Source organism: Cricetulus griseus, chromosome 2, assembly GCF_003668045.3.
Source record: "Cricetulus griseus strain 17A/GY chromosome 2, alternate assembly CriGri-PICRH-1.0, whole genome shotgun sequence".
Lineage (NCBI taxonomy): Eukaryota > Metazoa > Chordata > Mammalia > Rodentia > Cricetidae > Cricetulus > Cricetulus griseus.
Window position 1 is genome coordinate 14,768,267 of NC_048595.1, and position 17,443 is coordinate 14,785,709.

General features: G+C 50.3%; 1 protein-coding gene across 1 annotated transcript in view; it reads left to right on the top strand.

Moving 5' to 3' along the window:
• Positions 1-11,958, top strand: part of Vwa5b1 (von Willebrand factor A domain containing 5B1) — a 43,434-nt gene extending 31,476 nt beyond the window's left edge. Inside the window, exons 15-21 of the mRNA XM_035438890.1 lie at positions 175-489; positions 2,976-3,113; positions 6,857-6,973; positions 8,196-8,270; positions 8,885-8,939; positions 9,853-9,970; positions 11,449-11,958. Of these exons, the coding sequence (XP_035294781.1) occupies positions 175-489; positions 2,976-3,113; positions 6,857-6,973; positions 8,196-8,270; positions 8,885-8,939; positions 9,853-9,970; positions 11,449-11,958 (1,328 nt within the window). The remainder of the gene's footprint in view (positions 1-174; positions 490-2,975; positions 3,114-6,856; positions 6,974-8,195; positions 8,271-8,884; positions 8,940-9,852; positions 9,971-11,448) is intronic.
• The last annotated feature ends 5,485 nt before the right edge of the window (positions 11,959-17,443 follow it).

The window sequence follows — 17,443 nt, forward strand, 5'->3', positions numbered from 1 at the left end:
CCACCCGAGCTGCACTAGCCCACTAGGAAGTTGTCCTCTACTTAAAGGGAGGAGGGGGTGGTGCTAGCTTTGGGTTTTCTAGAACTGACTGACACCGAGCAAGGGACGATGTCCTTTGTGGGTGGCTCCCTGTCTCTGGCCTCAGGTTCAGCCCTCTTGTCCCTCCACCCACAGAGCCACCCTATCACCCCTCCACCTTGGAGACAGAGACATCCTCAGACTGGGAGGCCACAGCTGAGTCAGAGGAGCAAGTCAGTCCCTGCAGGCCTGCTACCCCAGGCCCTGTGCTGGGCAAGGCCTTGGTGAAAGGCCTGTGTGGCAGTCAGTGTCTGCAATGGGAGGTGAGCTTTGAGCTGGAACCGCCAGCCCTTCAGAGGGACAACACGCAGGAGGAGGACATGTGGAGCGAGACCTTCCACCACCTGGCAGCTCGCGCCATCATCCGCGACTTCGAGCAGCTGGCACAGCGTGAGGGCGAGATCGAGCTGGGTGAGCACACAGGATTGTGGAGGGGACTGTATTGCCTACCAGAAGCCAGTCCTTTAGCAGTACAGTGTCCCACCCATTGCCCAAGGCCCGCCCCATCCCTTTCCGAAGCCCCGCCCACAACCCAAAGCCCGCCTCTGAGCAACCTAGTGCCCCACCCACTGGCCAAGATGCCCCTCCTCAATCTTTAAAGTCCTGCTCACATCCCCAAAGTCCTCAAAGCCTTTGCTCTGGGGGTCCCAGTAACCCAACCATTTCCCCAGATTATCTGCCTAGCCAACCAACTCCACCCAGTGTCCCCTCCGGTGCCTGAATGTCCGCCCCACCTCTCACCAAGCCTTGCCCATACCACAGGATCCTCCCTCTAGCCTCCCAGGGCCCTGTCTATCGTCCTGTATATGGCCAACACTCTTCACAGCACCAATGCCAACTCCCCCGCCCCCAAAAAAGTTCATCTCTGCCCTTCATAAAAGTCCCTCCCACAACCTCGAAGCCTGCCCTCATGGGCACAGCACTCTGTCTGCCTCCTAGATTCATCCATTCTTCATGGAAGCCCCACCCCATGCCCTGCTCTGCTCATCCCAATTCTGCTCAAGGCCCTAACATTAATTCTTCCTCCCCTGCCTCCAACACTCAACCGCCTTCCACACCCTTGCGTGGCCAAGGCTCTCTGCCTACCACTAGAGGTTTCCAGGGGCCTATATTCCACCACACATCTCTCCCGACATTTAATGGCACTTGGGGCTCCATCCTCAACCTGAGGGGCCCTCCCTTCCTCAGCCCTGGCCTCCTCCATCGCTCCCACTTTCCTGGTGACCCATCCTCCGCTTTTCCTGCCTCCTTTACTCCTGCACTCCCTCACCCCCATACTCGCTAACACCCAGCACTTTTCTGCAGTGCCCAACGCCTGGTTCTGGAGACCCAACAGCAGTAGGGGCTCCTCTGGGACAGAACCTTTCCTACAGGGTCCCTAGACCTAGCTGAGATCCTGTGTGCTCTCATCAGACCCATTGTCTTCCTGACAGTCAGCTGGGGAGCCAGGCTAGGTGTTTGGCCCTGTAGATCCCTTGGAAGGTTGGCTGACATAGGACAAAGCAAGCCCATCCTTTCCCAGGAGCACCTGGCACTGGCTAACAGAAGCCAGCATTAATCAAACAATTACACAGATAATTAATTAAGTGCTGTTCAGAAACACATGAGTCCAAGCCATGTATAAAAGGGATGGTTTGGGAGCTAATTTAGATCAGGAACTGGGGCAGCCTTTCCCCAGAACGTGACTATTGAGAGCTGGATGAAACAGGCTTGGAGACAGAGATAAGGGCCAATAAGAGTTACATGATTCCTTTGTTCTAAGTTTACGCTCCATTTACATGCTATGTGGCTCATGTTTCATTTGTATTTCGGGGTAATGCATGATACTCTTTTCTTCCTGTGAATTCTCCTCCGTCCCTCATTTCCCTGGCTTCCTGAACAGCTCTCAGAAGGCAACAAGCCATAAAGAGAGAGGGCTCACTATTTGTTAGAAAGGGCCTGTGCTTCCAGGGCGGGTCATCCCAAATTCTAGTCTCCTTATTAACTTCCTGTGTGACCTTACATGAACTCCTTCCCTGGTTTTCCATCTTGACCCCAAGTTGAGAACCACAGGTATAAGTGGACACTTTTCAAGTTTTGTTTTTGTTTTTGTTTCTGTTTCTGTTTTTTTAACTCTAGGGTTTTTCATTTCTGAATTCTATTTTCTTGGCAGAGAGAGAGAGAGAGAGAGAGAGAGAGAGAGAGAGAGAGAGAGAGAGTTTGGTTGCGGGTGGGAATAGTGGGGACAGATAGGTATACACAGAGACCAGAGGAGGAGGCTGGGTGTGTTGCTCTATCACTCCATGTCGTATTCCCTTGAGACAAAAGTCTCTCACTAAATCTGAGTTCCTCCTGTCTCCCTCTTCCCTGCATCCCCAGCACAGGGCCACAGGTGGCCAAGGTCACACCCAGCTTTTCAGTTGTATGCTGGGCATACAAACTTCATTCTTTCTTAGCAAGCACCCTTACCCATGGGACCATCTTCCCAGCTGCAGCTTTGAATCCTCTCGGCAGTGTAGTAGGTCCCATCAGCCCGGGAACCCACAAAGCCCTGTAACAAGGGTCCCATTAGCCATCTGTAAAATTCAAATATAAAATACAGACAACATAGACTACCTTTTAAATAACACAAGTTATTTAAGGGAATTAGTTATCTTTTATTCTGAGATAATGACTTCATTTTTTTACATTAAGACATCATTTATCTTTGTGAAATGATGTGTTTTTGTTTTTTGTTTTTTGTTTTTGTCTGAATGTCTTTAATCAGTACATTCACAAGCCCTTGATTTCAAGACCTGTATGATCCCAAAGATGAAGACTGCCGGGCAAGCTCTCCTTTTAGCTCTCCTTTTAGCTCCCAGAATCTCCAAGTAATACTTCCCGATCCCAAATAGTGACCGTTACTCTCACTCCCGCAGGGTCCAATCGCCGATACCAGGTGAATGCTGTGCACACCAGCAAGGCCTGCAACGTGATCAGCAAGTACACGGTCTTCGTGCCTGTGGACATAAACAAGAGGCGGTACCTGCCCACGGTAGTGAAGTACCCCAACTCTGGTAAGACATGTATGGGCAAGGATGGTGCACATCAGCCCATGCGTGGGCTTGAGGTGGCCTGAGATGCCCAAGGCAATGCAAAAGCAAAAAGGCTCCCCGCGGGTGGCTCGGTCACCCAAGAGGAGAAGAACAAATGCCTTTACTGTATTTTGTTTTCCTCGGGAGGGACAACGAATGATAGAGCCCCAAATGTCTAGACTGATGCACAATAGGTGCAGATGGGTCAGAGTGGCAGTCACCTGGGGAAGGAAAGCTTGTACTTCCCTGCTGTTCCTGTCTTCATCTCTTGATGGGTGTCTACAAGCAAGGAACGCAAGTGACACACAAGGCTACAGGAGTTAGAACACACCAATGCATACTATGTTTTTCAAAATATGGGTGTGAAATAATCTACCCCAGAAGGAACATTGAAATGTTTGATTTGATAAAATAGTGTGTTCCACTGCAGGGAGCTCCCATCATCCATCAGGCCCAGGCTGGTGACACAGGCCTGTCATTCTCGCTACACAGAAGACTTGACAGGGCTGCAATCCAAGGGCTACCTAGGCTACACTCAGTCTCCCAGGCTAGCCTGGACAATTTAGCAAGGCCTTGTCTCAAAATAAAAAGCAATAAAAAGAGAGCCAGGGATATAACTCAACGGCAGAGTGCTTGCCTAATGTGGGAGCCCCGAGCTCAGTCCCTAGAACTGACGTCTTTTGTGTTTACACTCAATCCATGTTCTAACGCATATTTTAGATCATCTAACCCTCAGAACAGGTTCTGCAAAGTGACTACTGCCCCATTTTACAGATGGAACATAGAGGCAGAGGAGGTTTAGAAACATGGCCTAAGGTCATAGAGCAGAACAGACAGAGCTACACTTTGAATCCCAGCGGCCTGGTCCAGTCTGTGTTCTCCCCCAAGCCCCTGTATTGTCTCTTAATAATTATTGAAACCTGGGACTGGCAAGGTGGCTCAGCAGGTAAAGGCACCTGATGCCAAACCTGAGGAGCTAAGTGTGGTCCCCGGAACCCACATAGTTTAAGGAGAGAACCCATTTATGAAAGTTATTCTCTGACCCTCACATGTGCCCAATGGCAAGTTGTGTGTGTGTGTGTGTGTGTGTGTGTGTGTGTGTTGTCTGTGTGTGTGTGTGTGTGTGTGTGTGTGTGTGTGTGTGTGTGTGTGTGTGTGTGTGTGTGTGTGTGTGTGTGTGTGTGTGTGTGTGTGTGTGTGTGTGTGTGTGTGTGTGTGTGTGTGTGTGTGTGTGTGTGTGTGTGTGTGTGTGTGTGTGTGTGTGTGTGTGTGTGTGTGTGTGTGTGTGTGTGTGTGTGTGTGTGTGTGTGATGTGTGTGTGTGTGTGTGTGTGTGTGTGTGTGTGTGTGTGTGTGTGTGTGTGTGTGTGTGTGTGTGTGTGTGTGTGTGTGTGTGTGTGTGTGTGTGTGTGTGTGTGTGTGTGTGTGTGTGTGTGTGTGTGTGTGTGTGTGTGTGTGTGTGTGTGTGTGTGTGTGTGTGTGTGTGTGTGTGTGTGTGTGTGTGTGTGTGTGTGTGTGTGTGTGTGTGTGTGTGTGTGTGTGTGTGTGTGTGTGTGTGTGTGTGTGTGTGTGTGTGTGTGTGTGTGTGTGTGTGTGTGTGTGTGTGTGTGTGTGTGTGTGTGTGTGTGTGTGTGTGTGTGTGTGTGTGTGTGTGTGTGTGTGTGTGTGTGTGTGTGTGTGTGTGTGTGTGTGTGTGTGTGTGTGTGTGTGTGTGTGTGTGTGTGTGTTATCTGTGATGTCTGTGTGTGTCTGTGACATTTCTGTGTGTGTCTGTGTAGATCAGTGGTTCTCAACCTTCCTAACGCTGTGACCCTTTCATACAGTTCCTCTTGTTGAAGTGACCTCCCATCATAAAATTATTTCATTGCTACTTCATCACTATAATGGTCTACTGTTATGAAACATAGTGTGGATATCTGATACGTGACCCCTGTGAAGGGGTCATTCGAGCCTGAAGTGGTCTTGATCCACAAGTTGAGAACCACAGGTATAAGGGGACACTTTTTAAGTTTTGTTTTTGTTTCTGTTTCTGTTTCTGTTTTTTAAGTCTAGGGTTTTTCATTTCTGAATTCTATTTTCTTGGCATTTACAGGGCTTTGTCCTTGGTGGGGTAGTGGTTTGTTTTCTGTTTGTTTGCTCATTTGCTAGTCTTACTGGGGATGGAACCAGGACCTTGGCTTGCTGGGCAAGCACTGTACCCTGAGCTACAGCCTCAGGACTGCTCCTCCTCCTCCTCCTCCTCCTCCTCTTCCTCCTCCTCCACCCCCTCCTCCTCTTCCTCCTCCACCACCCCCTCCTCCTCCTCCCTCCTTTTTTCTTAGCCAGACCTCCAGGAAGAAGTTTAGAAACCAAACACACCCTTCTTCTCCCCTTCCCCTCCCCTTCCCCTCCCCTTCCCCTTCCCCTTCCCTCCCCCCTCCCCTTCCCCTCCCCTTCCCCTCCCCTTCCCCTCCCTTCCCCTCCCCCTCCCCTTCCCCTTCCCTCCCCTTCTCCCCTTCTCTCTCATTTTCTTATCTTAGTTTCCACCTCCCTATTTCTAGCTCAGACTGCCAAGACTGGACCAGAGGCTGTGGCCCTGCTGCAGTCAAATCTTTCACTCCCCTCACCCAGTTCTGACCCTGTGGTCTGCACGTATAGTGCAGCCTGAGATATCAAGGACCCAGGCCACCTCTTACTCTAAATTGTAAAGCCTCTGTAGTGTAGCCCAGTGTGCCCCATATGTGTGCTAAGAAACTGAAATCCCTATTTCTTAGCCTGTAAATAGCTGTCTAGTAGAAAAAATAGAAAATACCAAGTCAGGAAGTGCATTCAAGGACCCTGGGTTAAATAAAGCTAGGAGCTTTCTCAACTGCAAGAGGTCTCAGAGTCCTTACAGCATTGGTTCACATCAAGACACTGGGGGAATGGTCTGTGGTCTGCAGCTTTTCCAAATCTACTCCCTAACGAGACTATTATTTAGTGTTTATTTGTGTATTTGTAGGTGTGTGACCATATGGGTGTATGTATGTGTGTGCACTTACATGTGTGTGTGTGCCCATATATGGAGGGCAGAGGTCAACTGCAGGTGTTGTTCCTCAGGTGCTGCTTGTTTAAAATGATCTCATTGGCTGGAAGCTCAGTGAATAGGCTAGCTGGCTAGCTGACTACATCCCAGGCATCCTCCTGCCTCTGCCTCCCCAGCACTGGGATGATAAGTGTGCACCCCCCATCAAGCTTTTCCACATGGCTTCTGGGACTCAAACTCAAGTCCTTACACACTTTACTGACTGAGCCATCTTTCCAGAAACACAGCTTTTATTTTTAAGGAACAACTCAAAGACTAATCTAGAATGTGGCCTCCTAAACACACTTTAGGGAGTTGGATTTGCCCTTCCGTCTTCCATTGGCAATGCCTGTAGGATGTGGAGGGTGGAGGGAGGCTGGAACATAGGCCATTTCACAATAGGTCAGAAGTTATATTTACCTGGAAAGATAGAGCTTATTATTCCCATTCTCCAGATAGGGAAACTGAGGCTCAGAGTTCATATCCTATGCTGGGAATTGACTCAGGACCTCTGGAAGAGCAGTCATGGGACCGGAGTTCAAACCCAGATCTTTCTGGTTCTGAGGCTCACAGTCTTACCTACCTTAGCTTAATTAAAAGGTAAAAGAGCCATTTGGGAAAAGGACAGGAACCAACAGGGTCACACCCACCTGATCCCTTGCCCTTCCTTGTTCTCCACGAAGGTGCCATGCTACAAATGATGAGCTTCCGGAACCTGACCCGACAGTGGAGGATGTCATCTGCTGGTGTTGGAAAGCCCCACACTATACTCAGAGAGCACTCCTCAGCCGCAGGAGACAGCAAATTCCAGACCCTAGGTAAATGCCATTTCGTGTGCTCAGAAGCCCAGGCATCTCTACGTCCAAGGCCTTAGGGGCCCCTCTCTGAGTTTGCCATCTTGGATTCCTAAGCAAGCAGAGGGCAAGGCCAGGCCTCTTGGGCTCTAGAGGACTACTGTAGGCACAGGGGTTTGGTATAGCTCCAGTATACAGCTTTGTACCGAGGCAGGAAGCAGGAAACAGCAGGCAGGGCCTTTCTGCAAGGCCTTCCTGTGCAGCAGCCCTTCTCACCCTCAGCTGTTGGTCCTCCAGCCTCCCGGTTCCCCCAGACACTGAGTTCTGGGAAAACCTAATGAGCAGGAGCAAGTGATGACCAAAGAGGCCATTTGATCCATCAGGGTCCCACCATTTGCTGGTTCCTAACACCCTCCTTTCAGCTTTCACCAATTTCCTGGAGCTCGGAGAACTTCCGTATGCATGATCTTTGTGTGACCTTGAGCCGATTGCCAGGCTGGCTTCTCTGCATCTTTCATCTATGCCAGTCTTTCTGACTCTCCACAGATAGCCCGTATTCATGCTGACTCCTTCCCTTGCAACCCTCTATACACAGTGGGGACATTCTGCCCTCTGCTGAACATGGGGTGGACACCAGAAACCACACCCTGACCCTAGCCAGCTATCCACACTGTAAGAATGTTTCCTCAGAGAGAAGAGATAGTAAAAGAAAGACTAGAGTACTGGATGCCCAGAATCACTCTTCATAGAATTAAGGGCAATGTCTTAGTCTCTTTGTGCCCTAAGCCCCAGGGGACCTGCTGAACGCAGCCATTGAGTTTCTGGAACTTTCTGGTCTAACTGTTCCTTCTCTGCATCTTAGCCTTCAGCAGGCAGAGGCTTTCATTGAAGCTTTCTTTGTTCAAGGCCCCAGGCCCAGCCCCTTAACTCTTACTCTGCCTGACACCATTCCCTGCCAAAGGCTGTCGGTGGCTGCACTAAGGGGTCCCTGAGTACACACACGGCTGCACACTTGATGAAACACTAAGCCTTACCTGAGTGGGGTCTCACTGACTCCTTCCAATGACGCTGTAAGACAGATACCCTTAGCCCCAATTTATAATGTTAACTGATAAAGTCACATTACCAAGAGCTCACTGCTTTGTGGGTGGGGATGTTAGGTCTTGGAGCCCAGCATGGTAGGAAGAAGGGAATGGGGGAAGGTACTCACTGGCATCCTCTGTTGCAGCCCTAGAAGAAAGCCCTACTTCGACCTTCAATAAAATCCAGTCTCCTGGCCATGAGAAGCACACTGGTGCAGAAGGTAAGCGGGCCGCTGGGCTGACGACCTTCATGTTGTATTGGTGGACATGAGAGGCACTAAGGGCTGGGAAGGTGTCTCAGCACCAACCGAGTGCCCAGAATCTCACTGTTGTCTCAGAACTGCCAGCAAGAAATGGAGAGAACTGTCCCCCATTTGAAAATGAAGAAGCCAAGGATTGAGAGGGGGACGAAGTTTGCCCAATGTCACTTGGCAAGCTCATTATAGAGCTGGGCCTAGAGTCGCCCCCCCCCCCCGTTCTAGCTGAGGGGCCACTGTCCCATCACACCCAGCATGGCATCCTCTAGCAGGGTTGTCAACTCAGTGTCTAACCAGAAATGGTTCAGTTGCTGTGAAACTGTTACAGTCCTCTCAGTCACCTCCTAGAAGATGCCAGGCTCTGCCTGCAAGAACCCTATAGGCTCACCTGCCCCTCACCCATGTCACCCCTGCCCACTGCACCTGGCTTCAGATGCTTAGCAATCAGCTCACATCCTGGCACCATCGATACATAGACAAGCTCCTGCCCCACTCAGACCCTGTCTCCCCAGCTGGGAGGTGACTCAGTGGAACAGGCTCCCTATCAAGTCTCAGTCTGTCATTCTGCGACTCTCCAGGTCCCCATCACAACCTTTCCTCCATGAAGACCTCTGACGCTCTCTTTGGATCCAAGTAAGTGGAACTTCCTCTGAGAACATGGAAACTTCCCTTTCCCTGTCAAAGGCGGAGCCAGACTCTTTCACCTTCAAAGTGCTAAAAAGCCCTGCTGTCTAGAGCTGCCTAAAATACCCCCACCGTTTCCAAGGTCTCTGTGAACATAAACATCTATGGGAAGGCAGGCCAAGAAGTAGCTTGTAGGGGAAGCTGTAGCCACGCCTTCTTAGGGTTCCCCTACAATTCCCACTGTTTTCTTTGCTGTGGAAAAAATCACCTAAGCAAAGCTACTTACAGAGGGATTACCTTGGGCTTATTTGGTTCGAGGGTGCAGTCCATCACGGTGGGGCAGGCATGGCCGCAGGAGCCTGAGGTGGCTGGTCATGGTCACATCTCATCTGCAGTAAGGATGCAGGGAGAGAGGAATGCTGGCGCTTGGCTCACTTTCTCCTTTTCATTCAGTCCAGGATCCCTGTCCATGGGATGATGCCGCCCATGGGGTAGGTCATCCTTCCTCAGTTGGCCCAGAGAGTTGTCTCTTCACTGCTTCTAAATCCTGTCAGGTAGACAGTATTAACTGTCACAACCATCTTAGGGGTCTTCCCATCCCTGGACTTGGATGGACACGGTATCCATAGACAGCCATAGAAAAACAGGGACCTATCCATTGCCCTGTTGTTGCTAACAGATGTGTTACAGATGGAAATGGTATCCATAGACAGCCATAGAAAAATACTGACCTGTTCATTGCCCCATTGTTGCTAACAGATGAGTTAAGCATCGAAAGGACACATCCCCTTTCTCCAGGTCTCCATTTCCCTGGCTGTCAAGTGAGGAGATTGGTGGTGTCCTTCTGGCTTTGCCTTTCAGCAGCTGCTGGGCAGGCACTAGAGGGCTGGGATGACCAGAGAACCTGTTTTTATCTACACAGGTTACATCTCAACAAGCCCAGGCTGCTAACCCGAGCCGCCAAAGGCTTTCTCAGCAAATCACTCACCAAGACTCCAGAGCCAGCTCCAGGCAGCCCGAGCTTTGACTACATACCACTGGTAAGCTCCAGACCTCAGACCCCTCCAACCCGGCTCAGCCCCTGCCCATGTCTTCCCCTCTTCAAAGGGAGGGAGCTCTTGTCTCAGTGCTCCTATCCAAAGAAATCCTGAGCTTCCTACAACTCCCCACCCTAGCAGCCACCAAAGGCACAGGGAGCACTCAGGAGTTCCCACTTGGGGTCTGTGTATTAGCCAGTGCCAGCTTTAAGAAGCTTTCTGCACTCTGCTGCCCTTGCCTTAAAAAGTCACAGAACTTTGGCACTGCCCTACAACATCAGCCACGTGTCTGTTCTCAGTACATAAAAATAACCCTTGAAATGACTTGAAGGTGAGAAAAAGTCACATCCCGAGGACATGCCGGGGCTCCAAAAGTTGCTCTGTATGTGGCCCAAGGTGCCAAAGAACAAGGCAAGCAGGTCCTGCCACCTCTGAGTATCCTTGAGCTTGGGGTTCATGTAGTGTATGAAGGAACGGCACGGTTTGGGTACATCACCTCATGTCTCCAGCCCTCCACCCAAGTGTGTGCATGGTGTCATTTGGAATCCCCAAATGTTCAAGGCAGCTGAGCTCTTATACACATATAGTCACTCTGCCAGTGTTAACTGAGTCGGGCTCAGGGCGGACCCCGAGGAAATGACCTTGAGTTAGATAAATGAAGTGCCTTGGATGAAGCATCATGATAGGCAGACCAGGAACCAGGCAATCCTACCCCTTGGGAACAGTGGGAAGCTTTCTTTGTGGGAAATACATATATGATCCTGAGGCCTGAGGTGGGGGTACTGAGAGAACGGAGTGTGGCTTCCGGAAGAAGGTAGTGGCTGAGCCAAGACCTGAATCTTGAGGAGTCATGAACAAAGGCCAAAAAGGGAGACAGCTTGGCATCTGGAGAATGAAGTTGAGGGTGAGAGTGCAGAAAAAATGGATCCAGGTGGTGCAAGGCTTTATAAATCACACGCTGGACTTAGTCTAATAGAAAACTGAGTAAATGGAAAATTGTTCTGGGCTTTCAGAGAATGTGCATGTGAGCTAGGCTTTGTGGAGGGAGGTCCCTCTGAGTGCAAGACAGATGAGTAGCTGTGGAGGAGCAAAGTGGGAGGGGGCAGGGATGTGTGAGGAGGCAGGCAGTGGGCTGCCAAGCCTGTTAGGACATAGAGAGTGACCAGTACGCCTGCAGAGACGGGTGAACAGACAAGAGTCTACTGGACAGGCCTACACAATCCAGTGGCCAAGCAGAGTCTGCACAGGATTAGAGGCCGGTTTGCAGCCAGGAGAGTGAGTGAGTTTAGCTTGGAGAGTGATTAGCCCATAATGCTAAAGGATAAAATGAGGCCATGCCCAGTGACTTGGGATGTCCCAAAAATAGGCAAAGTGGGCAGGAGGATATGAAAGAGCAGACTACATGGATCTGAATTTCTTGTGGCCTGGGATCCCATAGCCTGAGAGGTTTGAGGCCTACTGTGATGCTTCTCTGCCTGCAGGTGTCTCTGCAGCTGGCCTCGGGAGCCTTTTTGCTCAACCAAGCCTTCTGCGAGGCCATTCAAATCCCCATGGACAAACTCAAGTGGACTTCACCCTTCCTCTGCCTCCGAATGTCCCTCTCCACCCGCCGGCCCAATTCAAAGAGGCTCCAGAGTCCACAGCACTACATTGGCCTGTCATCTCCATCCCCAACCTGTGATGACAACTCCCTGGAGTCTGAAGCTGAAGACATTTCAGACCTGGACACAAACGCACTGTTGGAGTACACAGGAAAGCTGTGGGCCACCGTGGTGGCACTGGCATGGCTGGAACACAGCTCAGCTTCCTACTTCGTTGAGTGGGAGCTGATAGCTGCTAAGGCCAGCTCGTGGCTGGAGCAGCAGGAGGTGCCCGAGGGCCGCACACCCAGCATACTCAAGACCACAGCTCGCCAGCTGTTCGTGCTCCTTCGACACTGGGATGAGAACCTGGAGTTCAATATGCTCTGTTACAACCCCAATTATGTGTAGGGGAGGGGAGAGGGATGGGCCATTTGGGTTGGTAGGGGAACTTTTTGAAAGCTGTAGCCAATATATTGTTACTAGAAATCTAGAGCCTTGGACTGGACTGTCAGTGGCAGGCCTGAATTCAATCCCAGCCTTGCTACTGCCTACTAACTTTAGATCAGTTACTGCCCCATCAGGGCCTTAGTTTCCCATCCACAAACAAGAGGGTGAGATAAGGCCATTTATTAGATTTTTTAAATGGACCCGATATTCCTTTCCATTCAGACCTTCCAGCAGCTCTAGAACTTGCTGCTACTGGGGCATGGCAAGAGAAACACACACACACACACACACACACACACACACACACACACAGAGAGAGAGAGAGAGAGAGAGAGAGAGAGAGAGAGAGAAAGAGAGAGAGAGAGAGAGAGAGAGATGAGTTTTCCCCAGAGAAATACCATGTTGGCATGCACTAGGGAGAGCAATGCCCCTCTCCAATAAAAAGGTAGATAAGAAAATCCATCAAAGATTAGCAGCCAGAACCACAAGCTTGCTCCAGGCACCAAGAGACCTCCTCTGTTTATTGCATTGTGGGATAGGTTTGTGTCTCCATGGTAACAGTCCGGGGCTCCAAATCTCACTAGGAAGCCAACCAAGGAACCATTCCTCCCAAGACTTTGCAAAAGATTCTTCCTAGTAGTTGCATGCTGCATGATTGGTACTAAGTGTGGCTTCCTATCTAAGAAGATGTGGACATGACCAGGGGAAGATAGGCTCCCTTCCAGCCAAAATAGTAGATTGTAGCTGTGATCTGCAGAACTAGTCTACAATAGGCAAGCTCACAGGAGTCAGCAAAGAAACCAGACTTAAATAATTTACATGCCTTCTGTTGTTGGATAAAGTGACTCCATCCATTGGTAAGGAGAGGCTAGAGTGCCTCTGTGTGCATTGCATTCTGGGATAGTGGAGTCTCTGTCCCTGTGACCACACAACATTATCAGGCACAGAGACAACTTGACTGCAGCAGAATAACAGGTTTGGCTGCAGTGTGTCTAGAGATGGAAGAGAACAGAAGGGTCTTCAAACATCAAAGCAGGAGCTGTGGGGGCTCCCCCAATCTAGGAGCACCAGGTGACACCTGTGGACTGGCATCACACTGTCTAGGCACTACCCCTCCTCCTTCACACTCCCCCAGAAGTGTGTCTGGATTTCACCAAGGAGGCTAGCCCAGGACCCTAGACAGAATCTGTGAACCCCATAAGTCCCCTCTTTCTAAGGTCTTAACATCTCATATTTGTCTCCAAAGAATGGTCCATGTTCGGAGCTAGAGGTAGGGATGCTTCCACAGAGCACCAGCTGAATGAAGGGACAAGAGACAGGACCAACAGGATTTGGGTACTCTGCTCCCTACCCTTATGCCCTGCCTTGCCTCCAGCTACACTGCTGAAACTCCCCAGAGGGTCCCTCCCTGTCTGAACGACCCTTTTGAAGAGGCAAGTCCCTACTTCACTGAATGCATTTGTTTCCAATTCACCCTCTGGGGAAAAACAGCCTGACCTCAGATGGGGCAGAGTGAAATCTTAGACAATGGCTTAATATCGGTGTCACCGAGAGGGACAGGGTTTTAGATTGCCTTGCCTGAGGGTCCAAGTTAAGAGGGGAGACTTGTCAACTCCCTTGCTCCATCAAAGCCCCCACTACTCTCACTACACAGCCAGCATCCCTCGATCCTCCAGGATGGCCAGGGTAGTGTCCCCTATCTGGTCATCAATAGAGGAAAAACTGTTAGGCTGTGAGTCAGAACATGTAGACTCAGATCTCAGTCTTGACATTCCTTCCAACAGTGAGAGACTTCCCTTCTCTCGGCATTCTAGAGTTCATGTGCTTCTCCCTGCTAGCATTCCCAAATTCCCTCTTGGTAAACGTGGGTTTGCTTGACTTCTGTGTAATTTTGAACATGTGTGTGCACCCCAGGTCTCTCTCTCTCTCTCTAGCAGTGAGCAAATTGGATTGCCTAGCCAGCACCTGCCCATGAGTTTGATCCTGGAACCTCAGGACCTGGAGAGGACAATGGCTATGGCTCGGAGTAGTCCAACTGTTACCCAGCATGGAATTAGCACTATGAGATGCCTAGAAAGATAAGCTCCCTCATCAGCAGCCAGAGCTCAGCGGCATGATTGCTGCATAAGTCACTGCTGACCTCCGTTGCCCTGGACTCACCCTTCCAGCTCCATAGTATCAAGGAACAGATCCCTTGGTATCAATAACCCAAGGACTGGGGGAGAGAGTGTCCGAACACGAGGCTTTTGTAAAGACTGCTCCAGTGGTATTTAGAGGACTTGCAGCCTCAGTAACCCACTGCCTGGCTCACCAAGCAGATGGCCACAGGGTTGGACCTCAATGAAAAGAGCCCTAGGTAGTGAGCACATGCACAGAAACTATAAAGATTGAGTGGTGCAGTAATGTTCCTATGATCTATGTAAATGTGAATCCATCTCATTTAGTTTGTTGAACCAGCTTTACTTTCAAGGTCACATGAAAGGGACACTGATGCCCTCGCTGCATGAAGAAATGCCCACTGAGACTGTCCAGCCAGCCTCTGTACTGCCTTTACTGGTAAAAACATGGGACAAGAATTGAGAAACCCTCGGATTGCACCCACCCCAGGCACCACTGCGCTCTGTGACTTATGGCCTTCCTCCAAGGCCCTGATTCATTTTTTCATAGAATGATAGGATTCTATTAGATGCATACTCTCAAGCTCGCTGCTCACCTATGAGAAACTTCTATGTGTCAAACACACAGGGGCAAACCCCAGAAAACAGCCTTCCGCAGGCAAGAAAGCTAATTGGTTAATGGCACCACCCCTTTCCAAGGAAGTTACCCAGCATGGAGCTCTTTCAAAGATACCCAGTGGAAAAATGCTAGTCTTTGGGCATTTCCCTTAGTTGGTACTAACAAACAACCTTGATGGAGTGCTTGCTGTATGCATGGCAATGGGTAGTGCCCCCTGTGAGCCCGCCGGATGCCATACTTGCTCCTTTGGAGTCTGGCAAGGAGTATTGGAAGATTTCCCATGACCCCTCTGGCACTCCTTGGTTCAGGGCTGGGTTTGTCTTGACTGACCATTGTCCAGCCCCATGGTTTTGCCATGTTGTGAGCATAGCCTCAGCTGAGCACTGTCTGGGTGCTGCTGATACTAATCTGTAGATCTCTGAGCACTTAGACATTCTTGGTGGTGTGAGGTAGCTGGCCATGATAACAGCCAGAGAGGAGCACCCACCATAGATTTTGTTTCCTGCTGGAGCATGGGAGTGCCTGCAACAGGATGCCCTTTGGGCTTACCTCCTGCCATAGGCAGCCCGCATCTTTACATCTTTAAGCCCACTCCTCATTTGAGGAGCCCAACTCTGGAGCCTGGGGAAGCTCAGGCTCACACTGCACTTGTAAATATGTGGTCTTGGTTTCCAATCACTCCCTTGCCTGAAGGCAAAATGCTTGTCCCAGGTGATCTGAACTGGTGTGGTTGTGGCTGATGAAAGCCCAGCCACTCCCAATACCAACTGCTGGTGATTTTCATCTTCCCTTTGGATGAGTGAAAAAGCAAGCCCACTCCTGCCCCACCCCCATCCTCCTGCTTGCTGGTTCACCCATCAATAAAGGTTTCTAGAAGTTTTCTCTAAATCCTCCCTGCACCCCACTGACATCTTTATTTGAGGGCCAGAATTCCTCTACTGGCCACTGCCCCCACCCTCTCCCTTGGCAGGGACTCTTAAAGGACAGAGTATAAAAAAAGGATCTGCTCCACCTGAGCACAGTGGACCTCCTCCCCAGAGACTGGCTACCCCATCCCCCTGCCTGACTGGAATCGGCCTGACTCCCCAGCACTCCTTGTTTGAAGTTCTAAATCCTGCTTCACTTCTGACACACTGTAACAGCTCATAGCAACCCCAGGCAGAAGTGCGTTCTCCATCCTTAGTGGCCTGAGGCAGGACAGGGAAAGCATGGGCATGTGCCCATTGCCTCAGCACCTGGGAGAAGTCCCATAGCAGGAACTAAGGACAGCAGAAGCAACCAAGAGGCACACCCCTCCATTGCAACCTGGCTCTCTGTACAGTGCAACCAAAAATAACAGGGGCATGTGTGACATTGTAAAGCTGAGTAACCTGATCCACAGAAATCTGTCCCCAGGCCATGGACTTGGTAACCTTGCCCAGTTCCCTACTTCGGAGTGCCCTAACCCATGTCCACCTCTGCCCTGGCCTGGTGACCCTAGCCTCACACCAGCACTGCCTCCCCAGGTATCCTGACAATGCCTGTGTGAGATGTGTCCTGTTGACCCTGCAATTCTCCCAGGGTCTTTGTCCAGTTGTCCTGGGCTTCTAAGGCAAAGCGCCTGTCTCCATGCATTCATGTGGTAACATGTGGTATAATTTCAACTATTTGCTCAGGTGGCTTTGGCTCAAGTGGCATGGCCGGTGCTTGTCCCTGTCAGAGCCTCAAGTGCCTATCACATGCTGCCCTCTATTTTTCTCTGCTCACCCCAATGATCCCACAGTGCCTGGGACTCTTCCTGCTTCTTGGAAAATGCATTACTGTCTTGCCTGGTGTAGCAACTTACATTGATGTTTGCAGAGGTCCTAGATGCCAGCTGTCTAATTCCACCAACACTTAGCCATGCCTACCCTGGGATTATGTGTATGTATCTATTTTCAAAGGAATAGCTGCTCTGCCATGGTGGCTCCTGTCCTCCTACAGGCTCTTGGCTCATAAAAACTGTCAATGTGACAAGATTATAATTGTGTCTCCTGTTTTTGTTATCAGAGCCCAAACTAGCAGGACAGGGATGCATTCGTTTTCCTTAGTGAACAGCATCTCTGTTGGCAAGGGTGTCTCAGGGTGACCAACGAATGGTCTATGTTTGCCTGGGACTGAAAGGTCACCAGGATATTTTAAAATTGGACAGTCGTGGTCAAATAGAAGTTGGTTCCCCAGAAGCAGAACTGGAGATATGGATAAATTGTGCACACACACACACGGTTTAATTGGGGATCCCAGAAATGTCTATTCACCCCAGATAGGGAAAGGGGGAGTTTTTAAGTCCAGTTAAATGAGCCAATGAGCTTATTGGGGTTGACTTGGAGGGGCATGGATGACAAAGGAGAAGTCCCCTGGGTGGTTCTTGGGGAAGCTATGCCACTGAAGTGCCACCTGCACCTGGAAACCTCATGAAAAACGCAACTTCTGAATGCTCCCCAGAGAATTGTTTGCCTTTTCTATAACCTCAGGGAAGGAAGAGCCATGGGAAGAGCTCCCAAGTCCCAAGCCTCCCCACCTCCTCTCCTGAGGGAGTGACAACCCACCAGACAGCTCGAGGGCCACCTAGAGCTATCACTTCTGCTATGGTTTCAAGATTCCAGCCACATCCAACACAGAGGAAACAGTGAAGAACCACTGATAAAGAGAATGCTGTTGCTCAGGTTACTACCATGGCCATGGACCCTTA